This window comes from Rhinopithecus roxellana, chromosome 15 (genome assembly GCF_007565055.1).
Source record: "Rhinopithecus roxellana isolate Shanxi Qingling chromosome 15, ASM756505v1, whole genome shotgun sequence".
Classification (NCBI taxonomy): Eukaryota; Metazoa; Chordata; class Mammalia; order Primates; family Cercopithecidae; genus Rhinopithecus; species Rhinopithecus roxellana.
In genome coordinates, this window is record NC_044563.1 from 124771355 (window position 1) to 124796797 (window position 25443).

The 25443-nt window shown below is 37.6% G+C and overlaps 1 protein-coding gene across 2 annotated transcripts in view; it reads right to left on the reverse strand.

Annotated features, from left to right (window-relative positions):
- C15H11orf65 (chromosome 15 C11orf65 homolog) overlaps positions 1-25443 on the reverse strand; it is a 136750-nt gene that overhangs the window by 89974 nt on the left and 21333 nt on the right. Inside the window, exons 3-5 of one of the 2 annotated variants that reach the window (XM_030917293.1) lie at positions 24670-24762; positions 966-1019; positions 633-833 (exon numbers count right to left, since the gene is read on the reverse strand). In XM_030917293.1, the coding sequence (XP_030773153.1) occupies positions 633-833; positions 966-1019; positions 24670-24762 (348 nt within the window). The remainder of the gene's footprint in view (positions 1-632; positions 834-965; positions 1020-24669; positions 24763-25443) is intronic. The other variant, XM_030917292.1, reaches the window with a different exon arrangement.

Here is a 25443-nt window from a genome sequence, read left to right on the forward strand (position 1 = left end):
CATACTTAGTGTTAATATATTCAACATACCACATTCTACAATCCGCATACTGAGTATATAATCTGCTGAGTACCAGAGAGTATCTAAAGATGGCCTAGATTCAAAGTGGATAATTAGGCCGGGCGCGGTGGCTCAAGCCTGTAATCCCAGCACTTTGGGAGGCCGAGGCGGGCGGATCACGAGGTCAGGAGATTGAGACCATCCTGGCTAATACGGTGAAACCCCGTCTCTACTAAAAAATACAAAAAACTAGCCGGGCGACGAGGCGGGCGCCTGTAGTCCCAGCTACTCGGGAGGCTGAGGCAGGAGAATGGCGTGAACCCGGGAGGCGGAGCTTGCAGTGAGCTGAGAATAGGCCACTGCACTCCAGTCTGGGCGGCAGAGCAAGACTCCGTCTCAAAAAAAAAAACAAAAAACCAAAGTGGATAATTAAAATTAAAATTAAATGTAATTAAAAAGATAAATTGCTGTGCCTTGAAGTATTATAAGCAACCCCCAAGTAGCTAACTTAAGCAAAATGTATCAATTAAATTACTAGGATTTATTATTTTAAAAAATAATTTTAAAATTAATTTTCAAAAATACAAATGGGTTTCTAAATACATAAGATTAAACATTAACATTTTTCTTACTGTATCAGAAACTGGCCTCCAGCCATTGTTTTCTATACGATGATACCAGCCACTATGATCCTCTTCCTGAAGGTGATCATTTTTATTATGAGATGTATGCTTTGCTGGAAGTTTTGCATAATTTCTAGGGCTGTTAGCACACAGATCTTCAATAGGTCTGTGAGTAAAAATCTTATAGTATATATCAGGTGGAAATTTCACCTGTAGATGGAAAAGTTCAAAGAACCATTGTAATGTTAACTACAAAAATGTTTTACATTTAAAAAATTACATTGTTTCAATTTCATAAAAATGTGCTTTAAAACTACTAAATAAGCATTCATCCATACTTACTCCACCTAATCTGAATCGCACATGAATGCCAGCAGCAGCATCTAGAAGCTCTGCCTATAAGAAAATATATCATTCTTATATATTATTCTTCAGGATTCTGTATGTATCAATTCACTACTTCTCACTCTATTATTTTAAATAATTGCTAAATATTGACTATTTAGGAAATAGGTCAAGTGAATCAACCTCAGACAAACAATTTTAAATTAGAAAAATTGTTTAAAAAATTTTTTTGAGATGGGATTTCACTTTGTTGCCCAGGCTGGAGTGTGGTGGCACAATCTCAGCTCACTGCAGCCTTAACCTCTTGGGCTCAAGTGATGCTCCCATCTCGGCCTCCCAAATAGCTGAGACTACAGGTATGCACCACCATGCCTGGTTAATTTTGTTTTTTTTTTTTTTTTCATGTAGAGACAAGAGTCTATGTTGCCAGGTTGGTCTCGAATTCTTGGCCTCAACTGATACTCCTGTCTTGGCCTCCCAAAGTGCTGAGATTACAGGCATGAGCCAAGGTGCTCAACCATTAAAAAAATGTTTTTTGTAATTAGTAAATATTTTATAAGCTAAGTACTTAATTTCTTATGGACATCAATAACTAACACAGCTTCTATGGTAAATGAAAAAATGATACCAAACTGTTTCCTCTTTATACAACATATAAACATAAAAGCCAAGTAATTTTTTACTCATAAAATTTAACTTTTAAATAAGTCGTCAAATATTACATATAAAATATTATCTTACAGGTAAATTCAAAGAAAAAATTATGAGCAACCTAAATTCAACAGTAGATGACCTTTTCTAATTAGCTATTGTTAAATTTAAAAATCCATGTTTAAAATTCTCGGCTAGGCGTGGTGGTTCACACCTGTAATCCCAACACTTTGGGAGGCTGAGGAGGGTGGATTGTTTGAGGTAAGGAGTTCTGAAGCCAGCCTGGCCAACATGGTAAAACCCCATCTCTACTAAAAATACAAAAATTAGCTGGGTGTGGTGTTGGGTGCCTGTTAATTCCAGCTACTCTAGAGGCTGAGGCAGGAGAATCGCTTGAACCGGGGAGGTGGAGGCTGCACTCCAGCCTGGGCGACAGAGACTCTGTCTCAATAAATAAATATATAGATAAAATAATATAAAATAATGTAAGAATTGTATATAATAGGTTTTCTAGATTTTAGTTTGGTATGCTGCACCAAATGGAAAGTAGAGAAAAAAATTCTTGGTCCTTTATTGGAAAGCAGTTCAATCTTGTCTCCTGATCATATTAGGTTAGATCAGAAAATAGATGCTATTCAAACTGTAGAATCTTAAAGACAACATTAATTTTGCCGAATAATCTTCTCTTGACTAAAAATTTTATGAATTCAAATATGAAGTGTGAGATGCTGTTATAAAACCTATTTTCTGCATTTGAACTGTAATAATATACATATACACATTTTTTCACTAAGGTGGACAGATCTTAAGTGTACAGCTCCATGAATTTTTACATATGTATTGTACTCTCTTGTGCTTGGCTTCTTTTGCTCAACATGAATCTGTGATAAATCTCTAAGATTCATGTATGTAGTTGTAGATAGCAGCAGTTAGTTCTTTTTCACTGCTATCTACCTTTCCATCATATAATAGAATATATGACAATTTATATTACTGTTGGACATTTGCTATGTCTCTAGTTTTGGGTTAAAATGAATAAAACTACTGTGAACATTCATTTTCATGTCTTCTGTGGGTTATAGCAAGCATTTCTCTTTGTTACATACCCAGAAATGAAATATGAGAGGTCATGAGATATATATGGTACGTAAGTATATAGATGGCGCCGACTTACAGTGATTCAACTTACAATTTTGACTACAATGGTGTGAAAGTGATATGCATTCAGTAGAAATCATACTTCAAAATTTGAATTTTGATCTTTTCCCAGGCTAGCAATATGTGGTATGATGCTCTTGTCGTGATGCTGGGCAGTGGCAGTAAGCCACAGCTTCCAGTCAGTCACATGATCATGAGGGTAAACAACTGACTGAGCCACACAGCAGGAGGTGAGCAGCAGGAGCATTACTGCCTGAGCTCCCCGTTCAGTCAGATCAGCAGCAGCATTAGATTCTCACAGGCGCACAAACCCGCTTGTGAACTGCACATGCACAGGATCTAGGTTGCACACGCCTTATGAGAATCTAATGCCTGGTGATCTGCAGTGGAACAATTTCATCCCAAAACCATCCTCCATATCCCAAGTCTGTGGTAAAATTATCTTCCACTAAACCAGTCCCTGGCACCAAAAAGTTAGGACTGCTGCTCTATAGTATAGACTAAGTTAAACTGGTAAGTTATGTTTGGCAGGTTAGGTGTATTTAATGCAGTTTTTACTTATGATATTTTCACTTTACGATGAGTTTATCTTAACATAACACTGCGATAAGCCAAGGAGCATCTGTAATTTGCTGTACTACTGACTACCAAAGAGTTTTCCAAATTTTTCTAACAACCCCATACCAGCAATATATGAGAGTTCTGGTTGCTCCGTCTCCTTATCAACATTTGGTACTGTCAATCCTTCTAATTTTAGCCATTCTGGTGGGGTTATAATGGTAGCTCACTGTAGTTTTTATTTGTATTTTCTTATGACTAACCATGCTGAGCACCTTGCATATGCTTATTGGCCATATGGATCTATCAATCATGCTAGTGGCTTATCAATTTTATTAACCTATTCAGTGAACCAACTGGCTTTTACTTGCATAGTGGCACCATCATGGTTCAATGCAGCCTCAACCTCCCCGGCTCAACTGATCCTTCTACCTAACCATTCCAAGTAGCTGGGACTACAGGCATGCACCACCGTGACAGGGTAATATTTTTTTTATTTTTTGTAGGTAAGGGGTTTCTCCATGTTGCCCAGGCTGGTCTCAAACTCCTGGGCTCAAGCGATCTGTGCACCTTGGCTTCCCAAAGTGCTGGGATTACAGGTGTAAACCACCCTGCCAGCCACTTCTACTTTCTATTCATTGATATCTGATTTTATCTTCACTATTTCCTTCCTTTTACTGTTTTTTTTTTCTTTCTTTTTTTTTCTTTTCTTTTTTTGAGACAGAGTCTTGCTCTGTCACCCAATCTAGGGTGCAGTGGCCCGATCTTGGCTCACTACAACCTCTGCCTCCTGAGTTCAAGCAATTCTCCTACCTCAGCCTCCTAAGTAAGTGGGATCAGAAGTGCGCATGACCACGACTAGCTAATTTTTTTGTAGTTTTAGTAGAGACGGGGTTTCACCATGTTGGTCAGGCTGGTCTTGAACTCCTGACCTCATGATCCCCCTGCTTCAGCCTCCCAAACTGCTGGGATTACTGGCATGAGCCACCATGCCCGGCCCCCTACCTTTTACTTCCTTTGGGATTAATTTGGTTATCTTTTTCTAGCTTGAAGTATAAACTTGGTAAACTGATTTTTAATTTCTCTTCTTTTCTAATATTTGCATTTAGAGGTATAAATTTCTGTCTGAGCTCTACTTTAGATACATTCCACAAGTTTTGATGTCATATTTTCATTATGACTTAGTATAAAATATATTCTAATTTTCTCTTTTAATCCATAGATTATTTAATCTCATGTGCTTAATTTGCAAAAATTTGGTGGTTTTCTACTTCTGTACTCTCATTAATTTTTTGTTTAATTCCACTGAGACTAGAAAACATTCTCTGTGATTTCAAACCTTGGAAATTTGTTGAGACTTTCATTAAATCCAAGCATGTGACCTATTATGGGAAACATTTTCTGTGCACTTAAAAACAACATTACTTTTGCAGAACTTCAGACATTTTGCAGTGTTGCAAGAGTAGTGACAGTGTTCTCTCTATATATCAATTAGGTAAAGATTTAAAATCTATAATATCTGTACTAAATTTTTTTGCATGCTTGTTTCTATCAGTTACCAAGAGAGCTGTGTTAAAAATCTTTGACTATGCTTGATAACTACTATATTTCTTCTGGCAATTATGTACATTTTTGTCTTATAAGTACAGAATTTTTATATTTTTCTGTTGAACTTACTCTATCATTATGAAACTGCCCTCTTTATAGCTCACAAACTTTATCCCTTAAAGCTTAATTTGTCCAATACTAACATAATGACACTGATTTTCTTTTTCTTTTTTTTTTTTTTTTTGAGATGGAGTCTCACTCTGTCATCTAGGCTGGAGTGCAGTGGTGTGATCTCAGCTAACTGCAACCTCCCCCTCCTGGGTTCAAGTGATTTTCCTGCCTCAGCTTCCCGAGTAGCTGGGACTAACTTTTGCCTGACTAAATTTTGTATTTTTAGTAGAAACGGGGTTTCACCATGTTGGCCAAGCTGGTCTCAAATGCCTGACCTCAAGTTATCCACCCACCTTGGCCTCCCAAAGTGTTGGGATTATAGGCGTGAGCCACCATGCCTGGCCTGACTTTCTTTTAATTAAAGTTTGCATGATGTATATTTTTCCATTGTCTTATTCTTATTGTTTGGTATTCTTATTGTTTAAAGTATGCCTGAAAAATAATAAATAGATACGGTTTTTGTCAGTCTGACAACCTTTGCTTTCATTTGGGTTCTTTAGTCTATTTACATGTAAAACATACACATGAAATCATATAAAATGCTCACTTAAAACCAGAGAAGGCAGAAAAAGAAAGGAATATAGAAAAAAAAAAAGGCAACAAACAGGAAACAATTACAAATAGAATAAATATCAATTGAACTATATCAATAACTTTAAATGTCAATGATCTACCTATACCAATTAAAAAGGGCATATCAGAGACTGTCAGAGTGAATAAAAAATCAAGACCCAACTATATGTTATCCACAAGCAATCCACTTTAAATATAAAGACACAGATTAATAACAAAGAAAAGAACAAAGACCAACCTGGGCAATATAGTGAGACTCTGACTCCACATAAAAAATTTAAAATTAGCTGGGTGTGGTGGCATGCACCAGTAGTTCCAGCTACTTCAGAGGCTGGGGTGGGAGGATCACTTGAGCCTGGGAGGTCAAGCGCTGCAGTGACCCATTATAACACCACCGCACTCCAACCTGGACAACAGAATGAGGCTTTATTGAAGAGGAAGAAAGAAGAAAGAATAAGAAGAAGAAAGACATATGATACTAATAGAATGAAAGCCAAACTGCTATACTAATTTCAGACAAGGCCAAATTCAGATCAAGGAAAATTGTCAGGACTAAATGGAGCATTACATGATGATAATGTAAGTACTTAACAACAAAGCAGGAAAATATGTGAAGCAAAAACTGATAAAACTGCAAGAAAAAATATAGTAATTTACTTTTATAATTGGAGATTTCAATAACCCTCTATCGGTAATTGACAGATTCAGCAAGGCAGAAAATCAGTAAGGCCATAATTGAACTGAACAGCAGCATAAATTAACTGGATCCAATTGACATTTATAAAACACTTCTTCGAACAACAGAATACATATTCTTCTCAAGCACAGACAAATTATTTGGCAAGACAGACCACGTTTTGGGCCATAAAACACACCTTAACACATTTTTTTATTTGTACAAATTTATGCAGCACATGTGCAATTTTGTTACAAACATAGAATGCAGAGTGGTCAAGTCAGGACTTTTAGAGTATCCATCACCCAATTAATGTACACTGTATCCATTAACTAATTTCTCATAGTCCACTTCCCTCCAACCAGCTCATCCTTCCTACTCTCCATTGTCTATCACTCCACTGTCTACCTTCATGTGTATACATTTTTAGCACCCACTTCTATATCAGAACATTTGATATATATATAAGATCATGTCATCAGTAAAAAAAAAGAGAATCTGACTTCTTATTTTCCCATTTGAATGCCTTTTATTTCCTTCTCTTGCCTGATTGCTCTGGCTAGGACTTCAATACTGTCCTGAATAGGAGTGGTAATAATAAGCATCCTTGTCTTTTTCCAGTTCTTACAGGAAGTGCTTTCAACTTTTCCCTATTCCGTACAATATTAGCTGTGGATTTGTCATATATGGGCCTATCTTAACAAATTTAAAAGGAATAGAAATCATACAAAATATACTCTCATACCTCAATAGTATTAAACTAGAAATCAGTAACAGAGAGATAGCTGGAAAACTCCAAAACTTGAAAATTAAATAACACACTTCTAAATAACAAGTAGGTCAAATAAAGAGTCTCAAGAGAAGTTAAAAATACTTTGAAATAAATGAAAATGAAAATACAACTGACTAAAATTTGAGGGATTCAGCAAAAACAGAGCTTACAGGAAAATTTATAGTACTGAATGTGTGTATTAGAAAACAAAAAAGATCTGAATGAAATAATCTAATGTTCTGCCTTGAGGGACTAGAAAAGCAAAGCAAATTAAATTCAAAGCAAGCAGAAGAAAATAAATAATAAAGATTAGAGCAGAAATCAATGAAATTGATAATAAGAAACCTAGAGAGAAAAGAAACAAAAAGCTGGTTTGAAAAGATCAATAAAATTGGTAAGCTTCTGGCTAGGGTAACTAAGAAAAAAAGACAGATACTACACATTACTAATATCAGAAATGGTCCTTGTCATTTCTGTCTAATTGAATACTTTATTGTCATGATGACGGGTTATTCTTCATGGACATCTTAATCTTCCACACACATCCCCTTTTTTTTGGAATAAAATGTAGAAAGAATGAAAATGGTGAAAAAAAAAAAGAAACAAAATACAGGTCATCACTACTGATTGCATGGACACTAAAAAGGATAATAAACCAATTTTAGCACAAATTCAACACCCATTCATGATAAAAACTTTAGCAAACTAGGACTAGAGGGGAACTTCCTTTACTTAATAATATCTACAAGAAACATACACCTGACATCATACTTAATGGTGAGAAACTAAATGTTTTCCTACAAAGATGTCCCCTCACCTTTTCTATTCAACATCACACTGGAAGTCCTAGCTAATGCAATAAAACAAGAAAGGGAAATGAAAAGTATACAGATTGAGAAGGGAGAAAAAGAACTGTCTTTGTTCACAGATGACATGATTGTCTATGTTAAAAAATCCCAATGAATCATAAGGTTAATACACTAATCAACTGCTTTATTATAAACCAGCAATAAGCAACTGGAATTTGAAATTTTAAAACACAATGTCATTTATATCAGCACCCAAAAAAGTAAAATACTTAGGTATAAATCTAACAAAATACATAAAAATCGATATGAGGGAAACTACAAGACTGTGATGAAGGAAATCAAAGAAGATTTAAATGAATGGAGAGAGATTCCATACACCCGAATAGGAAGACTCAATATTGTCGAGATGTCTGCTCTTCCCTTCTTTCTTGATCTATAGATTCGATGCAATCTCAATCAAAATCCCAGGAACTTATTTTATGTATAAGGACAAACTGATTATAAATTTTAAGTGGAAAGGCAAAAGACCCAGAATAGCCACTATAATATTGAAGGTGAACAACAAAGTTGGAGAATTGACACTACCCAACTTCCAGACTTACCATGAAACTACAATAATCAAGACAGTGTGGTATTGGTGAAAGAATAGACAAATAAATCAACGGAACAGAACAGAGAGCCCAGAAACAGACCCACACAAACTTAGTTAACTATTCTCCGACAAAGGAGCACAGGCAATTTAGTGGAGAAAGAATAGTCTTCAACAAATGGTGCTGGAACACCATTTGGACATTGTGGGAATCCACGTTCAAGAAAAAAAAAAAATCTAGACAAAGATCTTACACCTTTCACAAAACAGTAACTGAAAATGGATGATAACTTAAATATAAAATGCAAAACTGTGTAACTCTTAGAAGATAACACAGGAGGAAATCTAGGTGAGCTTGGGTTTGGTAATGACTTTTTAGATATAACACCAAAAGCATAATAGATAGGATGGACTTCATTAAAAAGTTGTACTAAATGAAGGGCATTAAGATAATGAAAAGACAAGTCATAAACTGGGAAGAAAATACTTGCAAAACACATATCTGATAAAGGGCTGGTATTTAAAATATACAAAGAACTCTTTAACCTTCACTATAGGAAAACAAACAATCTGAATTAAAAATGGACAAAGGACCTGTAAAGCTATCTCACTAGAGAAGATATACAGATGACACATAAGCATATGAAAAGATGGTCAGCGTTGTATGTCATTAGGGAATTACAAATTAAAACAACAATGAGGGCCCGGGCATAGTGGCTCAAGCCTGCAATCACAGCACTTTGGGAGGCTGACGCAGGTGGATCACTTGAGGTCAGGAGTTTGAGACCAGCCATGGCTAACATGGTGAAACCCCGTCTCTACTAAAAATGCAAAAATTAGACGGGTGTGATGGGGTGTGAATCCCAGCTACTCAGGACACTGAGGCAGGAGAATCACTTGAATCTGGGAGGCAGAGGTTGCAATGAGCCCAGATTGTGCCACTGCACTCCAGCCTGGGCGACAGAGACTCCATCTCAAAACAACAACAACAAAACAAAAACAATGAGATACCTCTATACATCTGTTAGAAGGACCAAATTCAAATACTGACAACACTAGATGCTAGCAAGGATGTGGAACGGTAATTCTTTGCTGGTGGGAATGCAAAATAGCACAGCAACTTTGGAAAAAGTTTGGCAGCTTCTTATTGAATTAAATGTACTCTTACCATAAGATCCATCAATAGAGAATTTAAAAGTATAACAGCCAGAGTATATAAGTCAAAGGGGATAATGAGAAATAAGTGCATTGTCTGGGAGAAGATAAAAATGCAAAACTATATATGATTTCATAAGTCAAATATGCATGTTGCAATCTCTTGAATAAGTGTAAAAGAATGATAATATATAGAGAAAAATATAAAACAAAAAAACTCATTCCCATAGAAGGCCATAACATGTTGAAAAAGAATGTAGAATGTCTGAGACATAAAGAGAGTAAATAGTAACAGGGTAGATTTAAATTCCCAAATATCAGTAATTACATTACATGTGAATGAAGTAAATGTTATGACAAAAGACAAAGAGTATCCTACTGGATAAAAAATGTTAGCTAACAACATGCTGCCAGGCCAGGTACAGAGGCTCACGCCTGTAATCCTAGCACTTTGGGAGGCTAAGGTGGGAGGATTGCCTGAGTTCAGGAGTTTGAGACCAGCCTGGGCAACATGGCAAAACCCCAACTCTACTAAAAATACAAAAAATTAGCTGGGCGTGGTGGCGCATGCCTGTAATTCCAACTACTGGGGAGGCTGGGGCACAAGAATGCTTGAACCCGGGAGGTAGAGGTTGCAGTGAGCTGAGATAGATACTGCCACTTCACTCTAGCCTGGGCAACAGAACGAGACTGTGTCTCAAAAAAACAAACAAACAAACAAACAAACAAAAACCCTGCTGCCTACAAAAAGACACAGCAAAAATGTAAAGATTCAGAATGTTGGAAGTAAAATAACAGGAAAGATATACCATGCAAATAAGAGACAGTTGGTGTGCACATGTTCTCACTCATAATGGGAGTTGAACAGTGAGAACGAACACATGGACATAGAGAGGGGAACATCACACTCCGGGGCCTTTCGGTGGGTGGAGGGCTAGGGGAGGGATAGCATTAGGAGAAATACCTAATGTAGATGACAGGTTGATGGGTGCAGCAAACCACCATGGCATGTGTATACCTATGTAACAAACATGCACATTCTGCACATGTATCCCAAAACTTAAAGTATGATAATAAAAAAAGGAAACACAATATTACTGCCAATAAAACTTTCTGATTTGTTTTAAAAAAAGAGATAGTTGATGTGGTTGTATTAATACCAGAAATTTAAGACCTTAAGGGATACACTTTATAATGATAAAATGTTCAATTCAAGAAAGATACGATAACCTTAAGTATTCACTTAATAACATGGTCTCAAATATATATAAACTACCAGAAAAATAGACATATATTCAGTCATAGTGCAAGCTTTGAATACATATCTCTCAGTAACTGATAGTATAACTAGACAAAAATATTCAGCAAGGCTATAGAAGATTTGATCAACATAACTGAAAAACTTGACCTAATTGACATCCATGCAATACTATGCTCAATAACTAGAAAACATATATTCTTCTCAAGTACAGATAAAAATTAATAAAAAATAGACAATTAACAGAGAATTGAAAGTACAGCATAATCAAGATAAGGGCTGAGGACAAAAAGATAACTGGCTAATTTCCAAGTGTCCAGGAATTTAAAAGTACAATTCTAAATAACTGAAATAAAGTAGAAATTTTAAAATATTTTAAATTGAATTTGATATGAAAATATGACATATCAAAACTTGTAAGCTGCAACTAAAACCAATCTTAGATAAAAATTTATGTCCTTAAATACATATACCAGAAAAGGCTACAAATCAATAAATTCAGCATCCATTTCAAAAAGTTAGAAAAACAACAGCAAACAGGATTCAAAGAAAATATAAAGAAGGAAATAATAAACAGCAGAAAATGATGAGGTAGGACACAAACGAACAATACAAAGAAACAACAAAGCTAAAAATTGTTTTTGGAAAAGACTAATAAAAGTAATAAACTCCAAAGAGACTGCTCAAGAATACAAAGAGGAGACACAAATAACCAATACTAGGAATAAAATAAAGATAACTATTACAGATTCTAAGACATTAGAAAGATCATAAGAGGTATTATGAATAATTTTAAGCTAATAAATTTGAAAATTTATATGAAAACTTCCTAGAAAAATATAACTTATCAAAGCTAGCACAAGAAGAAATACAAAATAGAAAGGACTATAATTCTAAATTGTAATTTAAAATCTTTTCATGGAGAAAACTCCTGGCACAGATGGCTTTATTAGTAAATCCTTACAAAGTACATTTAAGGACAAAATAACAATATGAAAAAGAAATTCAGAAAGTAAACAGAGTAGAAACATTCCCAATTTGTCTTAGGAGGCCAGTTAAATGTGATACCGCAATCTGACAGAGACCGTAAATTACATGTGCTGCAGAAACACAGGTGAAAATATTTATACCAAATATTAGCAACCTAAATTCAGTGATATTTAAAAGGGATAAGATAATCATAACCAAAATGTACCTATTCTAGGAATGCTAAGAAGATTTAACATTCAAACAAAAAATAAGAACAAAAGAAAAATAGTATCTCAATTAAAGCAAAAAAGGTCTCATAAAATTTAGCATCTGTCCTTGGATTTCTAAAAAACTCTTGTCTGGCCACGGTGGCTCATGTCTATAATGCTAGCACTTTCAAAGGCCAAGCAAGGCAGGAGGATTGCTTGAGGACAAGAATTTGAGACCAGTCTGGGCAACATAAGAAGACTGTCTCTACAAAAAAATTTTTTTTAATTAGTTGGGCATGGTGGCCCACACCTGGGGTCCCAGCTACTTGGGAGGCTGAGGTGGAAGGATCACTTGAGCCTACGAGGTTGAGGCTGTAGCAAGCGATGATGGCACCACTGCACTCCAGCCTGGGTAACAGAGTGAGACCTGGCCTCTAAAAACAAAATAAAAAAACTCTTTTAGCTCAACAGGAATAGAAGGAAACTTCCTTAATCAGATAAAAGGATTCTATAACAAACAAACAAAAATAGCACGCCTCATACTTAATGATGAAATATTGATCCTTCCCTCTGAAATCCAAAATAAGACAGTGGTTATCACTTCTATTCACCATTACTGAAGACTCCAGCCAGTGTATATTGGCAAGAAAAAGAAATAAAATGTATTGTGCTTGAAAAAGGAAAAACAAACTCATTGAGGATGTCATGATTGTTTATATTGAAAATCCAAAATAATCAATGTACACATTATTAGAATTAATAAATGAGGATTGCAAAGTTGTTGGGAACAAAGCTAATATACAAAAATTGATTGTCTTTCTACATAATAGCATCAAAAATAAGAAAATAAAAATTTTGTAATTACCATTTATAGGAGCATTAAAAAGCAAGTTATAAACCTAACAAAAGAGATGCAAGGTCTCTCTGTAGAAAACTATAAAGCATTTGTTGAGAGAAAATTTAGAAGAACTAAATAATATTTTAAATTAGGTTTTCCAAAAGAAGATGCTTATATGAAGTTTGAGTGCCACAGGTTTATTAGGGCTCAATACCTATGGAAGAAAGGGGAGGGAAGAAGAACTAGGCAGAAAAAGAGTTTGAACTGCAATGTAAGCCACACAAAGCCTGGGCCAATCCTGCTGGGACCTCTAAAGTGAATACTGCCAAAAGAGTTGATGCACATCACAATGGCTTCCAGACCCATCTCCTCACCCACCACACTCTGCTCAGTCACTGGATGTGGGATTCCCTGGAAAGGGTTGACCTAGGATCAGGCAGTTCTTTGCAGTTAGGGTAGACACTGAAGATTCTCACAGCTGGAGGCTGTCTGTGGACTGCAGTCCCTGAGATTGGGTAGTAAATCATTCTTAAAGAGGGATCTAAGCAGCCTATCCATATTTCCCACAAATGTTCACGAATTAGAGCTCTCAGTATTGTCATATCAGTTTTCCTCAAAATGAGCTAAATATTCAATACAATCCCAATCAACATTTCAATAGACTTTTAATTTAATTTTTTATTTTTTGTAGAGATGGGGTCTCACTATGTTGCCCTGGCTGGTCTCAAACTTCTGAGCTGAAGTGATCCTCCTGTCTCAGTTTCCCAAAGTGCTGGGATTACAGGTGTGAGCCACCACACCCAGCCAAAATTCCAATAGACTTAAAAAATATGTTTTATTTTGGTAAAAATCCACACAACATAAATTAACCATTAGTGACATTTAGTACTTTCGTATTGTACAGCCACTACTTTCACAATATTTTCATCACTGCAAAAGGAAACCCCATATCTATCAAGCAGTCACTTCCTTCACCCTACCCCCAACACCTGGTAAGTACTAGTCATCTTTCTCTTTTTTGATAATCTCTATTTGTTCAGACATCCCCATGTATCTTTCTCCTCAGCTTCATTCTACCTAGATTTTTAGGTTTGCCAGTCCTTGCCTTGTCTGCCATCTATTGCCTGAGGTGGCTGCAGGTTGTAAACGATTTTAAATCCCATAAGCTGGCCCATCCCTGTGATGGCATGGAGAGGGGTGAAATAAAGGCAAGCCTCTGTGCAGGTTCCTCAGGGAACTGCCAGACAGATCAAAATGCACAACCAGGCCAGGTGCAATAGCTCACGCCTGTAATCCCAGAACTTTGGGAGGCCGAGGTGTGTGGATCACCTGAGGTCAGGAGTTCGAGACCAGCCTGGCCAACGTAGTGAACCCTGTCTCTACTAAAAATACAAAAAAATTAGCTGAGTGTGGTGGTGGCGCCTGTAATCCCAGCTACTTGGGAGGCTGAGGCAGGAGAATCACTTGAATCTGGGAGGCGAAGGTTGCAGTGAGCCAAGATGGCGACACTGCACTCCAGTCTGGGTGACAGAGCAAGACTCCATCTCAAAAACAAAGACAAACACACACACACACACACACACAAACAAACAAATAAACATAACCACAATTTTTGAGAACACGTTCTGTATTTTGCACTCTGGCCCCAGTAAGCCATACCAGGAATAGGTGCCTTTGTTTCTATGGCTGCTGCCAAGCTGGAGAACAAGGGATGTTTGATGGGTAGGCAAAAACACCACCCTGCTTTCTTAAAGTTTAGTAGCCTTTTTCTTCATTAAAAGCACTCCTCTGGTTGCTCTAAGTTTTTAATTAGACTCCAGAGTTCCAATAAAGTTGATTCTGACAGTTATTCTTTTTTTTTTTTTTGAGATGAAGTCTCACACTGTCACCCGGATTGGTGTGCAGTGGCACAATCTCGGCTTGCTGCAACCTCTGCCTCCTGGTTCAAGTGATTCTCCTGCATCAACCTCCCGAGTAGCTGGGACTACAGGCGCATGCCACCGTGCCCGGCTAATTTTTGTATTTTTAGTAGAGACACGGTTCACTACATTGGCCAGGCTGGTCTCGAACTCCTGGCCTCATGATCCGCCTGACTCAGCCTCCCAAAGTACTGGGATTACAGGCGTGAACCACCACGCCAGCTGACAGTTATTCTTAGAACTCCTTACTCTACAATTTTCATTTATTTCCCCAACAGATTTATTTTGGTGTGGAAATAGACAAGCTAATTCAAAGATTTATGTGGAAATAAAAAGCATTCAAGAATAGCCTGGAGTGTTTTCTTGAAGAAGAATTGTAAGATTGGGTGTCTTCTCTATCATTTAATAGGATTGTTATAAAGCTGTAATAGTTACGACAATAGTAGAAAAATAGACCAATGGAACAGACCAATACATAAATGGCCACCTGATTTAATTATTTTAAAGGTGGCACTGCAGAACAGTAGGGATAGGATAGTATTTTCAATAAATAGTGTTTAATCACTTGGATATCTGTATGGAAGAATGAGAATGTTGACCTGGGCCGGGCATGGTGGCTCACACCTGTAATCCCAGCACTTTGGGAGGCCAAGGTGGGCGGATCATGAGGTCAGGAGATGGAGACCATCCTGGCTAACACAGTGAAACCCTGTCTTTACTAAAAATATAAAAAAGTAGCCGGGTGTGGTGCCGGGCACCTGTAGTCCCAGCTACTAGAGGGGCTGAAGCAGGAGAATCACTTGAACATGGGAGGTGGAGGTTGCAGTGAGCTGAGATAGCACCACGGGCCTCCACCCTGGGCAACACAGCAAGACTCTGCCTCAAAAAAAAAAAAAAATGTTGACCTGTACCTCACACCATACACAAAGGTCAATCCCAGGTGGACTGTAGATCTAAGTATAAAAGGCAAATCAATAAATCTTGTATAATAGAATATTTTTATAACTTTGGAGTTGGAAAAGTTTATAAAAAGCACAGCTGTGCATTCCAGCCAGATACTACGCTTTTTGCATGATGCTCCCAACCCACATACCAGGAGATTCCCTAGGGTGCCTATGCCAACAGGACCCTGGGTCTCAAGCACAAAATTGGGCAGCCCTTTGGGCAGACACCAAGCTAGCTGCAATTTTTTTCATACCCCAGTGCGCCTGGAATGCCAGCGAGACGGAACCATTCAGTCCCCAGGAAAGGGGGCTGAAGCCACAGAGCCAAGCGCTCTAGCTCAGCGGATCCCACCTAGACAGAGCCTAGCAAACTAAGATCCACTGGCTTGAAATTCTCACTGCCAGTCCAGCAGTCTGAAGTCGACCTGGGATGCTCAAGCTTGGTGGGGGAGGGGTGTCCGCCATTACTGAGGCTTGAGTAGGCGGTTTTCCCCTCACAGTGTAAACAAAGCTGCCAGGAAGTCTGAATTGGGCAGAGCTCATCACAGTGCCAAAAAGCCACAGTAGCCAGACTGCCTCCAGATTCCTCCTCTCTGGGAAGGACATCTCTGAAAGATAGGCAGCAGTCCCAGTCAGGGGCTTATAGATAAAACTCCCATCTCTCTGTGACAGAGCACCTGGGGAAAGGGGTGGCTGTCGGTGTAGCTTCAGCAGACTTAAACGCCCCTGCCTGCCAGCTCTGCAGAGAGCAGAGGATCTCTCGGCACAGTGCTCGAGCTCTGCTAAGGGACAGACTGCCTCCTCAAGTGGGTCCCTGATCCCCGTGCCTCCTGACTGGAAGATACCTCCTTGCAGGGGTTGACAGACACCTCATACAGGAGAGCTCTGGCTGGCATCTGGCAGGTGCCCGTCTGGGACAAAACTTCCAGAGGAAGGAACAGGCAGCAATCTTTGCTGTTCTGCAGCCTCTGCTGGTGATACCCAGGCAAACAGGGTCTGGAGTGGACCTTCAGCAAACTCCAGCAGACCTGCAGCAGAGAGGCCTGTTAGAAGGAAAACTAACAAACAGAAAGGAACGGCATCAACACCAACAAAAAGACATCCACATAGAAACCCCATTCGAAGGTCACCAACATCAAAGACCAAAGGCAGATAAATCCAAAAAGATGAGGAAAAGCCAGCACAAAAAGCCTGAAAATTTCAAAAACCAGAACACCTCTCCTCCTTCAAAGTATCAGAACTCCTTGCCAGCAAGGGAACAAAACTGGACGGAGAATGAGTTTGATGAATTGACAGAAGTAGGCTTTGGAAGGTGGATAACAACAAACTCCTCCGAGCTAATGGAGCATGTTTTAACCCATGCAAGGAAGCTAAGAACCTTAAAAAAAGGTTATAGGAATTGCTCTCTAGAATAACCAATTTAGAGAAGAACATAAATGACCTGATGGAGCTGAAAAACACAGCACAAGAACTTCATGAAGCATACACAAGTATCAACAACTGTATCGATCAAGCGGAAGAAACGATATCAGAGATTGAAGATCAACTTAATGAAATAAAGCATGAAGACAAGATTAGAGAAAAAAGAACGAAAAGGAATGAACAAAGCCTCCAAGAAATATGGGACTATGTGAAAAGACCAAACCTACATTTGATTGATGTACCTGAAAGTGACGGGGAAAATGGAACCAAGTTGGAAAACACTCTTCAGGGTATTATTCAGGAGAACTTCCCCAACTTAGCAAGACAGGCCAACATTCAAACTCAGGAAATACAGAGAATACCACAAAGATACTCCTTGGGAAGAGCAACCCCAAACATATAATCATCAGATTCACCAAAATTGAAATGAAGGAAAAAATGTTAAGGGCAGCCAGAGAGAAAGGTCAGGTTACCTAGAAAGGGAAGTTCATCAGACTAACAGCAGATCACGCTGCAGAAACCCTACAAGCTAGAAGAGAGTGGGGGCCAATATTCAACACTCTTAAAGAAAAGAATTTTGCACCCAGAATTTCATATCCAGCCAAATTAAGCTTCATAACCAAAGGAGAAATAAAATCCTTTATAGATAAGCAAATGCTGAGAGATTTTGTCACCACCAGGCCTGCCTTACAAGAGCTCCTGAAGGAAGCACTAAATATGGAAAGGAAAAGCTAGTACCAGCCACTGCAAAAACATACCAAATTGTAAAGACCATCAACACTATGAAGAAACTGCACCAACTTATGGGCAAAATAACCAGCTAGCATCATAATGACAGGGTCAAATTCACACAGTAACAATATTAACCTTAAATGTAAATGGGTTAAATGCTCCAGTTAAAAGACACAGACTCGCAAATTGGAGAGTCAAGACCCACTGGCGTGCTGTATTCAGAAGACTCATCTCACATGCAAAGACACAGGTAGGCTCAAAAAAAAGGGATGAAGGAATATTTACCAAGCAAATGGAAACCAAAAAAAAACAGCAGAGGTTGCAATCCTAGTCTCCAATAAAACAGACTTTAAACCAACAAAGATCAAAAAAGACAAAGAAAGGCATTACATAATGGTAAAGGGATCAACGCAACAAGAACAGCTAACTATCCTAAATACATATGCGCCCAATACAAGAGCACTCAGATTCATAAAGCGAGTTCTTAGAGACCTACAAAGAGACTTAGACTCCCACACAATAATAGTGGGAGACTTTAACACCCCACTGTCAATATCAGACAGATCAACGAGACAGAAAATTAACAAGGATATTCAGGACTTGAACTCAGCTCTAGACCAAGCAGACGTAATAGACATCTACAGAACTCTCCACCCCAAAGCAACAAAACATACATTCTTTTCAGCATCACATCGCACTTATTCTAAATTGACCACATAACTGGAAGTAAAACACTCCTCAGCAAATGCAAAAGAACGGAAATCCTAACAGTCTCTCAGACCACACTGCAATCAAATTAGAACTCAGGATTTTAAAACTCACTCAAAACTGCACAACTACATGGAAACTGAACAACCTGCTCCTGAATGACTACTGGATAAATAATGAAACAAAGGCAGAAATAAATAAGTTATTTGAAACCAATGAGAACAACGACACAACATACCAGAATCCCTGGGACACAGCTAAAGCAGTGTTTAGCAGGAAATTTATGGCACGAAATGGTCACAAGAGAAAGCAGGAAAGATCTAAAATCGATACCCTAACATCGCAATTAAAAGTACTAGAGAAGCAAGAGCAAACATATTCAAAAGCTAGCAGAAGACAAGAAATAACTAAGATCAGAGCAGAACTGAAGGAGATAGAGACATAAGCCTTCAAACAATCAGTGAATCCAGGAGCTGTTTTTTTTTTTTTTTTTTTTTGAAAAGATTAACAAAATAGACTATTAGCCAGACTAATAAAGAAGAGAGAAGAATCAAATAGACACAATAAAAAATGATAAACGTGATATTACCACTGATCCCAGAGAAATACAAACTACCATCAGAGAACACTATACACACCTCTGCAAATAAACTAGAAAATCTAGAAGAAATGGATAAATTCCTGGACACATACACCCTCCCAAGACTAAACCAGGAAGAAGTCGAATCCTTGAATAGACCAAAAACAAGTTCTGAAATTAAGGCAGTAATTAATAGGCTACCAACCAAAAAAATCGCAGGACTAGATGGATTCACAGCTGAATTCTACCAGAGCTACAAAGAGGAGCTGGTACCATTCCTTCTGAAATTATTCCAAACAACAGAAAAAGGACTACTCCCTAACTCATTTTATTAAGTCAGCATCATCCTGATAACAAAACCTGGCAGAGACACAACAAAAAAAGAAAATTTCAGGCCAATATCCCTGATGAACATCGATGCAAAAATCTTCCATAAAATACTGGCAAACCGAATCCAGCAGCACATCAAAAAGCTTATCCACCAAAATCAAATAGGCTTCATCCCTGGGATGCAAAGCTGGTTCAACATACACAAATGAATAAATGTAATCCATCACATAAACAGAACCAATGACAAAAACCACATGATTATCTCAATAGACGCAGAAAAGGCCTCTGATAAAATTCAACACCCCTTCATGCTAAAAACTTTCAATAAACTAGGTATTCACGGAAAGTATCTCAAAATAATAAGAGCTATTTATGACAAACCCACAGTCAATATCATACTGAATGGGCAAAATCTGGATGTATTCCCTTTGAAAACCGGTATAAGACAAGGATGCCCTCTCTCACCACTCCTTTTCAACACAGTATTGGAAGTTCTGGCCAGAGCAATCAGGCAAGAGAAAAAAATAAAGGGTATTCAAATAGGAAGAGAGGAAGTCAAATTGTCTCTGTTTGCAGATGACATGACTGTATATTAAGAAAACCCCATTGTCTCAGCCCCAAATCTCCTTAAGCTGATAAGCAACTTCAGCAAAGTCTCAGTACACAAAATCAACGTGCAAAAATCACAAGCATTCCTATACACCAATAATAGACAAACAGAGACCCAAATCATGAGTGAACTCCCATTCACAACTGCTACAAAAAGAATAAAATACCTTGGAATACAACTCACAAGGCATGTGAAGGACCTTTTCAAGGAGAACTACAAATCACTGCTCAAGGAAATAAGAGAGGACACAAACAAATGGAAAAACATTCCATGTTCGTGGATAGGAAGAATCAATATTGTGAACATGGCCATACTGCCCAAAGTAATTTATAGATTCTATGCTATCCCCATCAAGCTACCATTGACTTTCTTCACAGAATTAGAAAAAACTACTTTAAATTTCATACGGAACCAAAAAAGAGCCCATATAGCCAACACAATCCTAAGCAAAAAGAACAAAGTTAGAGGCATCATGCTACCTGACTTCAAACTATACTATAAGGCTACAGTAACCAAAACAGCATGGTACTGGTACCAAAACAGATATATAGACCAATGGAACAGAACAGAGGCCTCAGAAACACCACCACACATCTCATCCTTGACAAACCTGACCAAAACAAACACACCTTTGACACCATCTCATCTTTCACGAACCTGACAAAAACAAGCAATGGGGAAAAGATTTCCTATCTAATAAATAGTGCTGGGAAAAATGGCTAGCCATATGCAGAAAACTAAAACTGGACCCCTTCCTTACGCCTTATACAAAAATTAACTCTAGATGGATTAAAGACTTAAACGTAAGACCTAAAACCATAAAAATCCTAGAAGAAAACCTAGGCAATACCATCAGGACATAGGCATGGGCAAAGACTTCATGATTAAAACACTAAAAGCAATGGCAATAAAACCCAAAAGTGACAAATGGGATCTAATTAAACTAAAGAGCTTCTGCACAGCAAAAGAAACTACCATCAGAATGAACAGGCAACCTACAGAAGGGGAGAAAATTTTTGCAATCTATCCATCTGACAAAGGGCTAATATCCAGAATCTATAAGGAACTTAAACAAATTTACAAGAAAAAAACAACCTCACTAAAAAGGGGGTGAAGGATATAAACAGACACTTCTCAAAAGAAGACAATTACGTGGTCAACAAACATATTTTAAAAAGCTCAGCATCACTGCTCATTACAGAAATGCAAATCAAACCCAAAATGAGATATCATCTCACACCAGTTAGAATGGCAATCATTAAAAAGTCAGGAAAGAATAGATGCTGGAGAGGATGTGGAGAAACAGGAACGCTTTTACACTGTTGGTGGGAGTGTAAATTAGTTCTACCATTGTGGAAGACAGTGTGACAATTCCTCAAGGATCTACAACCAGAAGTACCATTTGACCCAGCAATCCCATTACTGGGAATAAACCCAAAGGATTATAAATCATTACACTATAAAAACACACGCACACATATGTTTATTGGAGCACTGTTCACAATAGCAAAAACTTGGAACCAACTCAAGTGCCCATCAGTGATAGGCTGGATAAAGAAAATGTGCCACATACACACCATGGAATACCATGCAGCCATAAAAAAGGATGTGTTCATGTCCTTTGCAGGGACATGGATGAAGCTGGAAACCATCATTCTCAGCAAACTAACACAGGAGCAGAAAACTAGACACCACATGTTCTCCTCATAAGTGGGAGTTGAACAATGAGAACACATGGACACAGGGAGGGGAACATCACATACTAGGGCCTGTAGAGGGGTTGGGGCTAGAGGAGGGATAGCATTAGGAGAAATACCTAATGTAGATGACGGGCTGATGGGTGCAGCAAATCACCATGGTACGTGTATACCTATGTAACAAACCTGCACATTCTGCACATGTATCCCAGAACTTAAAGTACTAAAAAACGAACAAACAAAAAACCAAAAAACAAAACAAAGCAAAAAACACCAGCTTGGTGTAGTGGCTCACACCTGTTATCCCAGCACATTGGGAGGCCAAGGCATAAGGATTGCTTGAGCCCAGGAGTTTGAGGCCTGCCTGCGCATCCTAAGGAGACCCTATCTCTACAAAAAATGAAAAAAATTAGCTGGGCATGGTGGCATATGCCTGTTGCTCCAGCTACTTGTGAGGCTGAGGTGAGAGGATCGCTTGGGCCCAGGAGGTTGAGGCTGCAGTGAACTGTGATCACACCACTGCGCTCCAGCCTGGGAGATAGAACGAGACCCTGTCTCAAAAAAAGAAAAAGAAAAAAGAAAAACCAAATTAAAAAGGCACCAACCATATAGGAAAATACTGATAAACTGAATTACATTAAAATTGAGAACTTTGTTCATCAAAAGACACCACTGCTTCAAAATAACCTAGAGGTTGTAGAAAGTGGGTAGAGGTATAGATGAAACAAGATTGGTTATGAATTGCTAATTGTTGAAGCTAGATGATGGGTACATGGTGGCTTTTGACTTTACTCTTTCTCCTTTTGTATATATTTGACATTTTTAATAACAAAAAATCAAAGGAAAGACTCCATTAAGAGAGTGACAAGTCATAGAGTGAAAAAAAGATGCATGTAACACAGATAACGGACAAAGGGCTTCTATAAAGAATATATAACCCTTGTGCATTATTGGTGAGAGTACAAAATGGTACAGCCACTGTGGAAAACAGTATAGTTGCTCCTAAAAAACTTAAAAATGGAATTACCATATGATCCACCAATTCCACTTCTGGATATATACACAAAAGAATTAAAAGAAGGGTCTCAAAGAGATATTTGTATAACTATTCATAGAAGCATTTTTCATAATAATTAAAAGATGGAAGCAACCCAAGTGTCCATCAATGGACAAGTGAACAAGTACAATGTAGTATATACACACAATGGAATATTACTCAGCCTTAAGAAAAGAAAGAAATCCTGCAATAAACTATTACATGGGTGAATCTTGACACTGTGCTAAGTGACATAAGCCAATCACAAAAAGACAAGTACTATATAAATCTACTCCTATGAGATAATTAGTCAAATTAATAGGGACAGAAGGTAGAATGGTAGTTGCTGGGAGATAGGTAGAAGGGAAAATTAGGAGTTACTGTTTAATGAAGATAGAGTTTTGGTTTTATAAGATGAAAAGATTTATGGAGATGGGTGGTGGTGATGGTTGGTGATGGTTACACACATTATAAATGTGTTTAGTACCACTGAACTGTATTCTTAAAAATGGTTAAGATAGTAAATTTTATATTATGTGTGCTTTACCACAAAAAATAAGTTGAGAAAAAAGAAGTAGTTAAAAAAAAATACAAAGAATTGATTTTTAAAAGACCAATAAGGGGTACAGTGGCTTACACCTGTAATCCCAGCACTTTGGGAGGCCAAGGTGGGCAGATCACTTGAGTCCAGGAGTTCTAGACCAGTTTGAGCAACATGGCAAAATCCTGTCTCTACTGAAAATACAAAAAATTAGGGGGACACGGTGGCATGTGCCTATAGTCCCAGTTATTCATGGGGCTGAAGCAGGAGGATTGCTTGAGTCCAGGAGGTTGAGGCTGCAGTGAGCCCTGATCGTGCCACTGCACTCCAGCCTGGGTGACAGAGTGAGACCCTGTCTTAAAAAAAAACAAAAAACAAAAAAAAAACCCCAAAACCCATAAGGATAGGGAACACACACACACACACACACACACACACACACACACACGAGACTTAAATAAGCACTTTCCACATCACAAAAGTATCAGGGAAATACAAATTACAAACTGATAATATTATGTATTGGTGAGAATGTAAAGCACTAAGAATACCAAAGATTGCTAGTGCAAATATAAATTAGTACAATAGCTTTGGGAAATAATCTGGCATTATCTCCCAGAGTTGAGATAAGCATAATTTGTTGCTCAGCAATTCCATTTCTAGGTGTAGTATAAACAACAACAACAAAAATATGTGTACACTTATCCATGAGGAGACATGAAAATTTCCAGAAATCGTTATTATAATAGCCCCAAACTAGAAAAAATACAAAGGTCAATCAACTGTAGAATGAATAAATAGCAATATATTCATAAAAGTGAATAATGCCTATTAATTAAAAATGAATGAATTTTAGCTATGTAAATGTATTGTTGGATGAACAAATATATACCCCAAGCATACTATAGGATTCTATTTATATACAGTTCAAAAACAGAAAATTAAAGTATTATGTTAGAATACAAAATAGTGGTTACCTTTTGGAAGAAGGGAGTTGGCAGTGATTTGTAGGGTACCTGAAGGGAGTGATCTGGAGTATGAAAACATTGATCTGGGTGATGGTTACATAGGTGTTTACTTTGTGATGATTCATTGAGCTATATATTTATGTTTTATGAACTTTCAACATATGTGTAATACTTATTAAAAACAGTTTTAAAAAGAAATATGATGAGCACACTGAATTGATAAAGTAATCACATTTTAAGGAAAAATATAGGATGCAATATCAACAAGTAATGTCCTTACCTCTTTGGGATTAATATATTTCACGATCTGACGTGGTTCCCCTTGTCTTCTTAAATCAATCAGACTTTTAAAGTGTTGAAATATAGCAACATTCTAAAGGTTCAAACACAAGATTTTATGATCAAAACTGGATTTACTATTTCTACTTAGCTTTTTGTCTAATTAGGGAAAAATGAATAAAGTTAGATTTTATGTATGCATACCAGATTTTAGAAATATTATGCACTCAGGGTTTGCTTTGATAAACCTAGTAATATTAGTATAATTCTCACAGAGTTTTATTCTTAAATTTGTAATAGAATCACTACCACCTATAAATGTAATATCCCAAACTTCAGTAAAGTCATCTCAGTGTACTCTCCAGAGTAATCTAGAAAAAAAACAAAATATGGACTACAGATTAAGAACACTGAGTATGGGATACTCTTGTCTGGGTTCAGCTGTTAGTATTTAGCGGCTGTGACTCTCGACAAGTTGCTTAACCTCTTTGTACTCAGTTTCTTCAACTATAAAGTGGGAATCATAGTAGCCATCTCATACAGCTTTGGTGAGAAATAAATGAATGAATAGTTGTAGAGCACTTAAAGCTTTCTGACACAAGAAAACACTCAATAAATATTAGCCATTGTTACCATTGCAGAATCCTCCTCATTCCTATAGTAATTCCACTGATTTATTACCGGATTCTGTAATGGTAACAGCGATTAATATTTATTGAGTGTTTATCTATGTTTCACATTAGTGCAAATTTAGCTAAACAATCCCTACCAATTA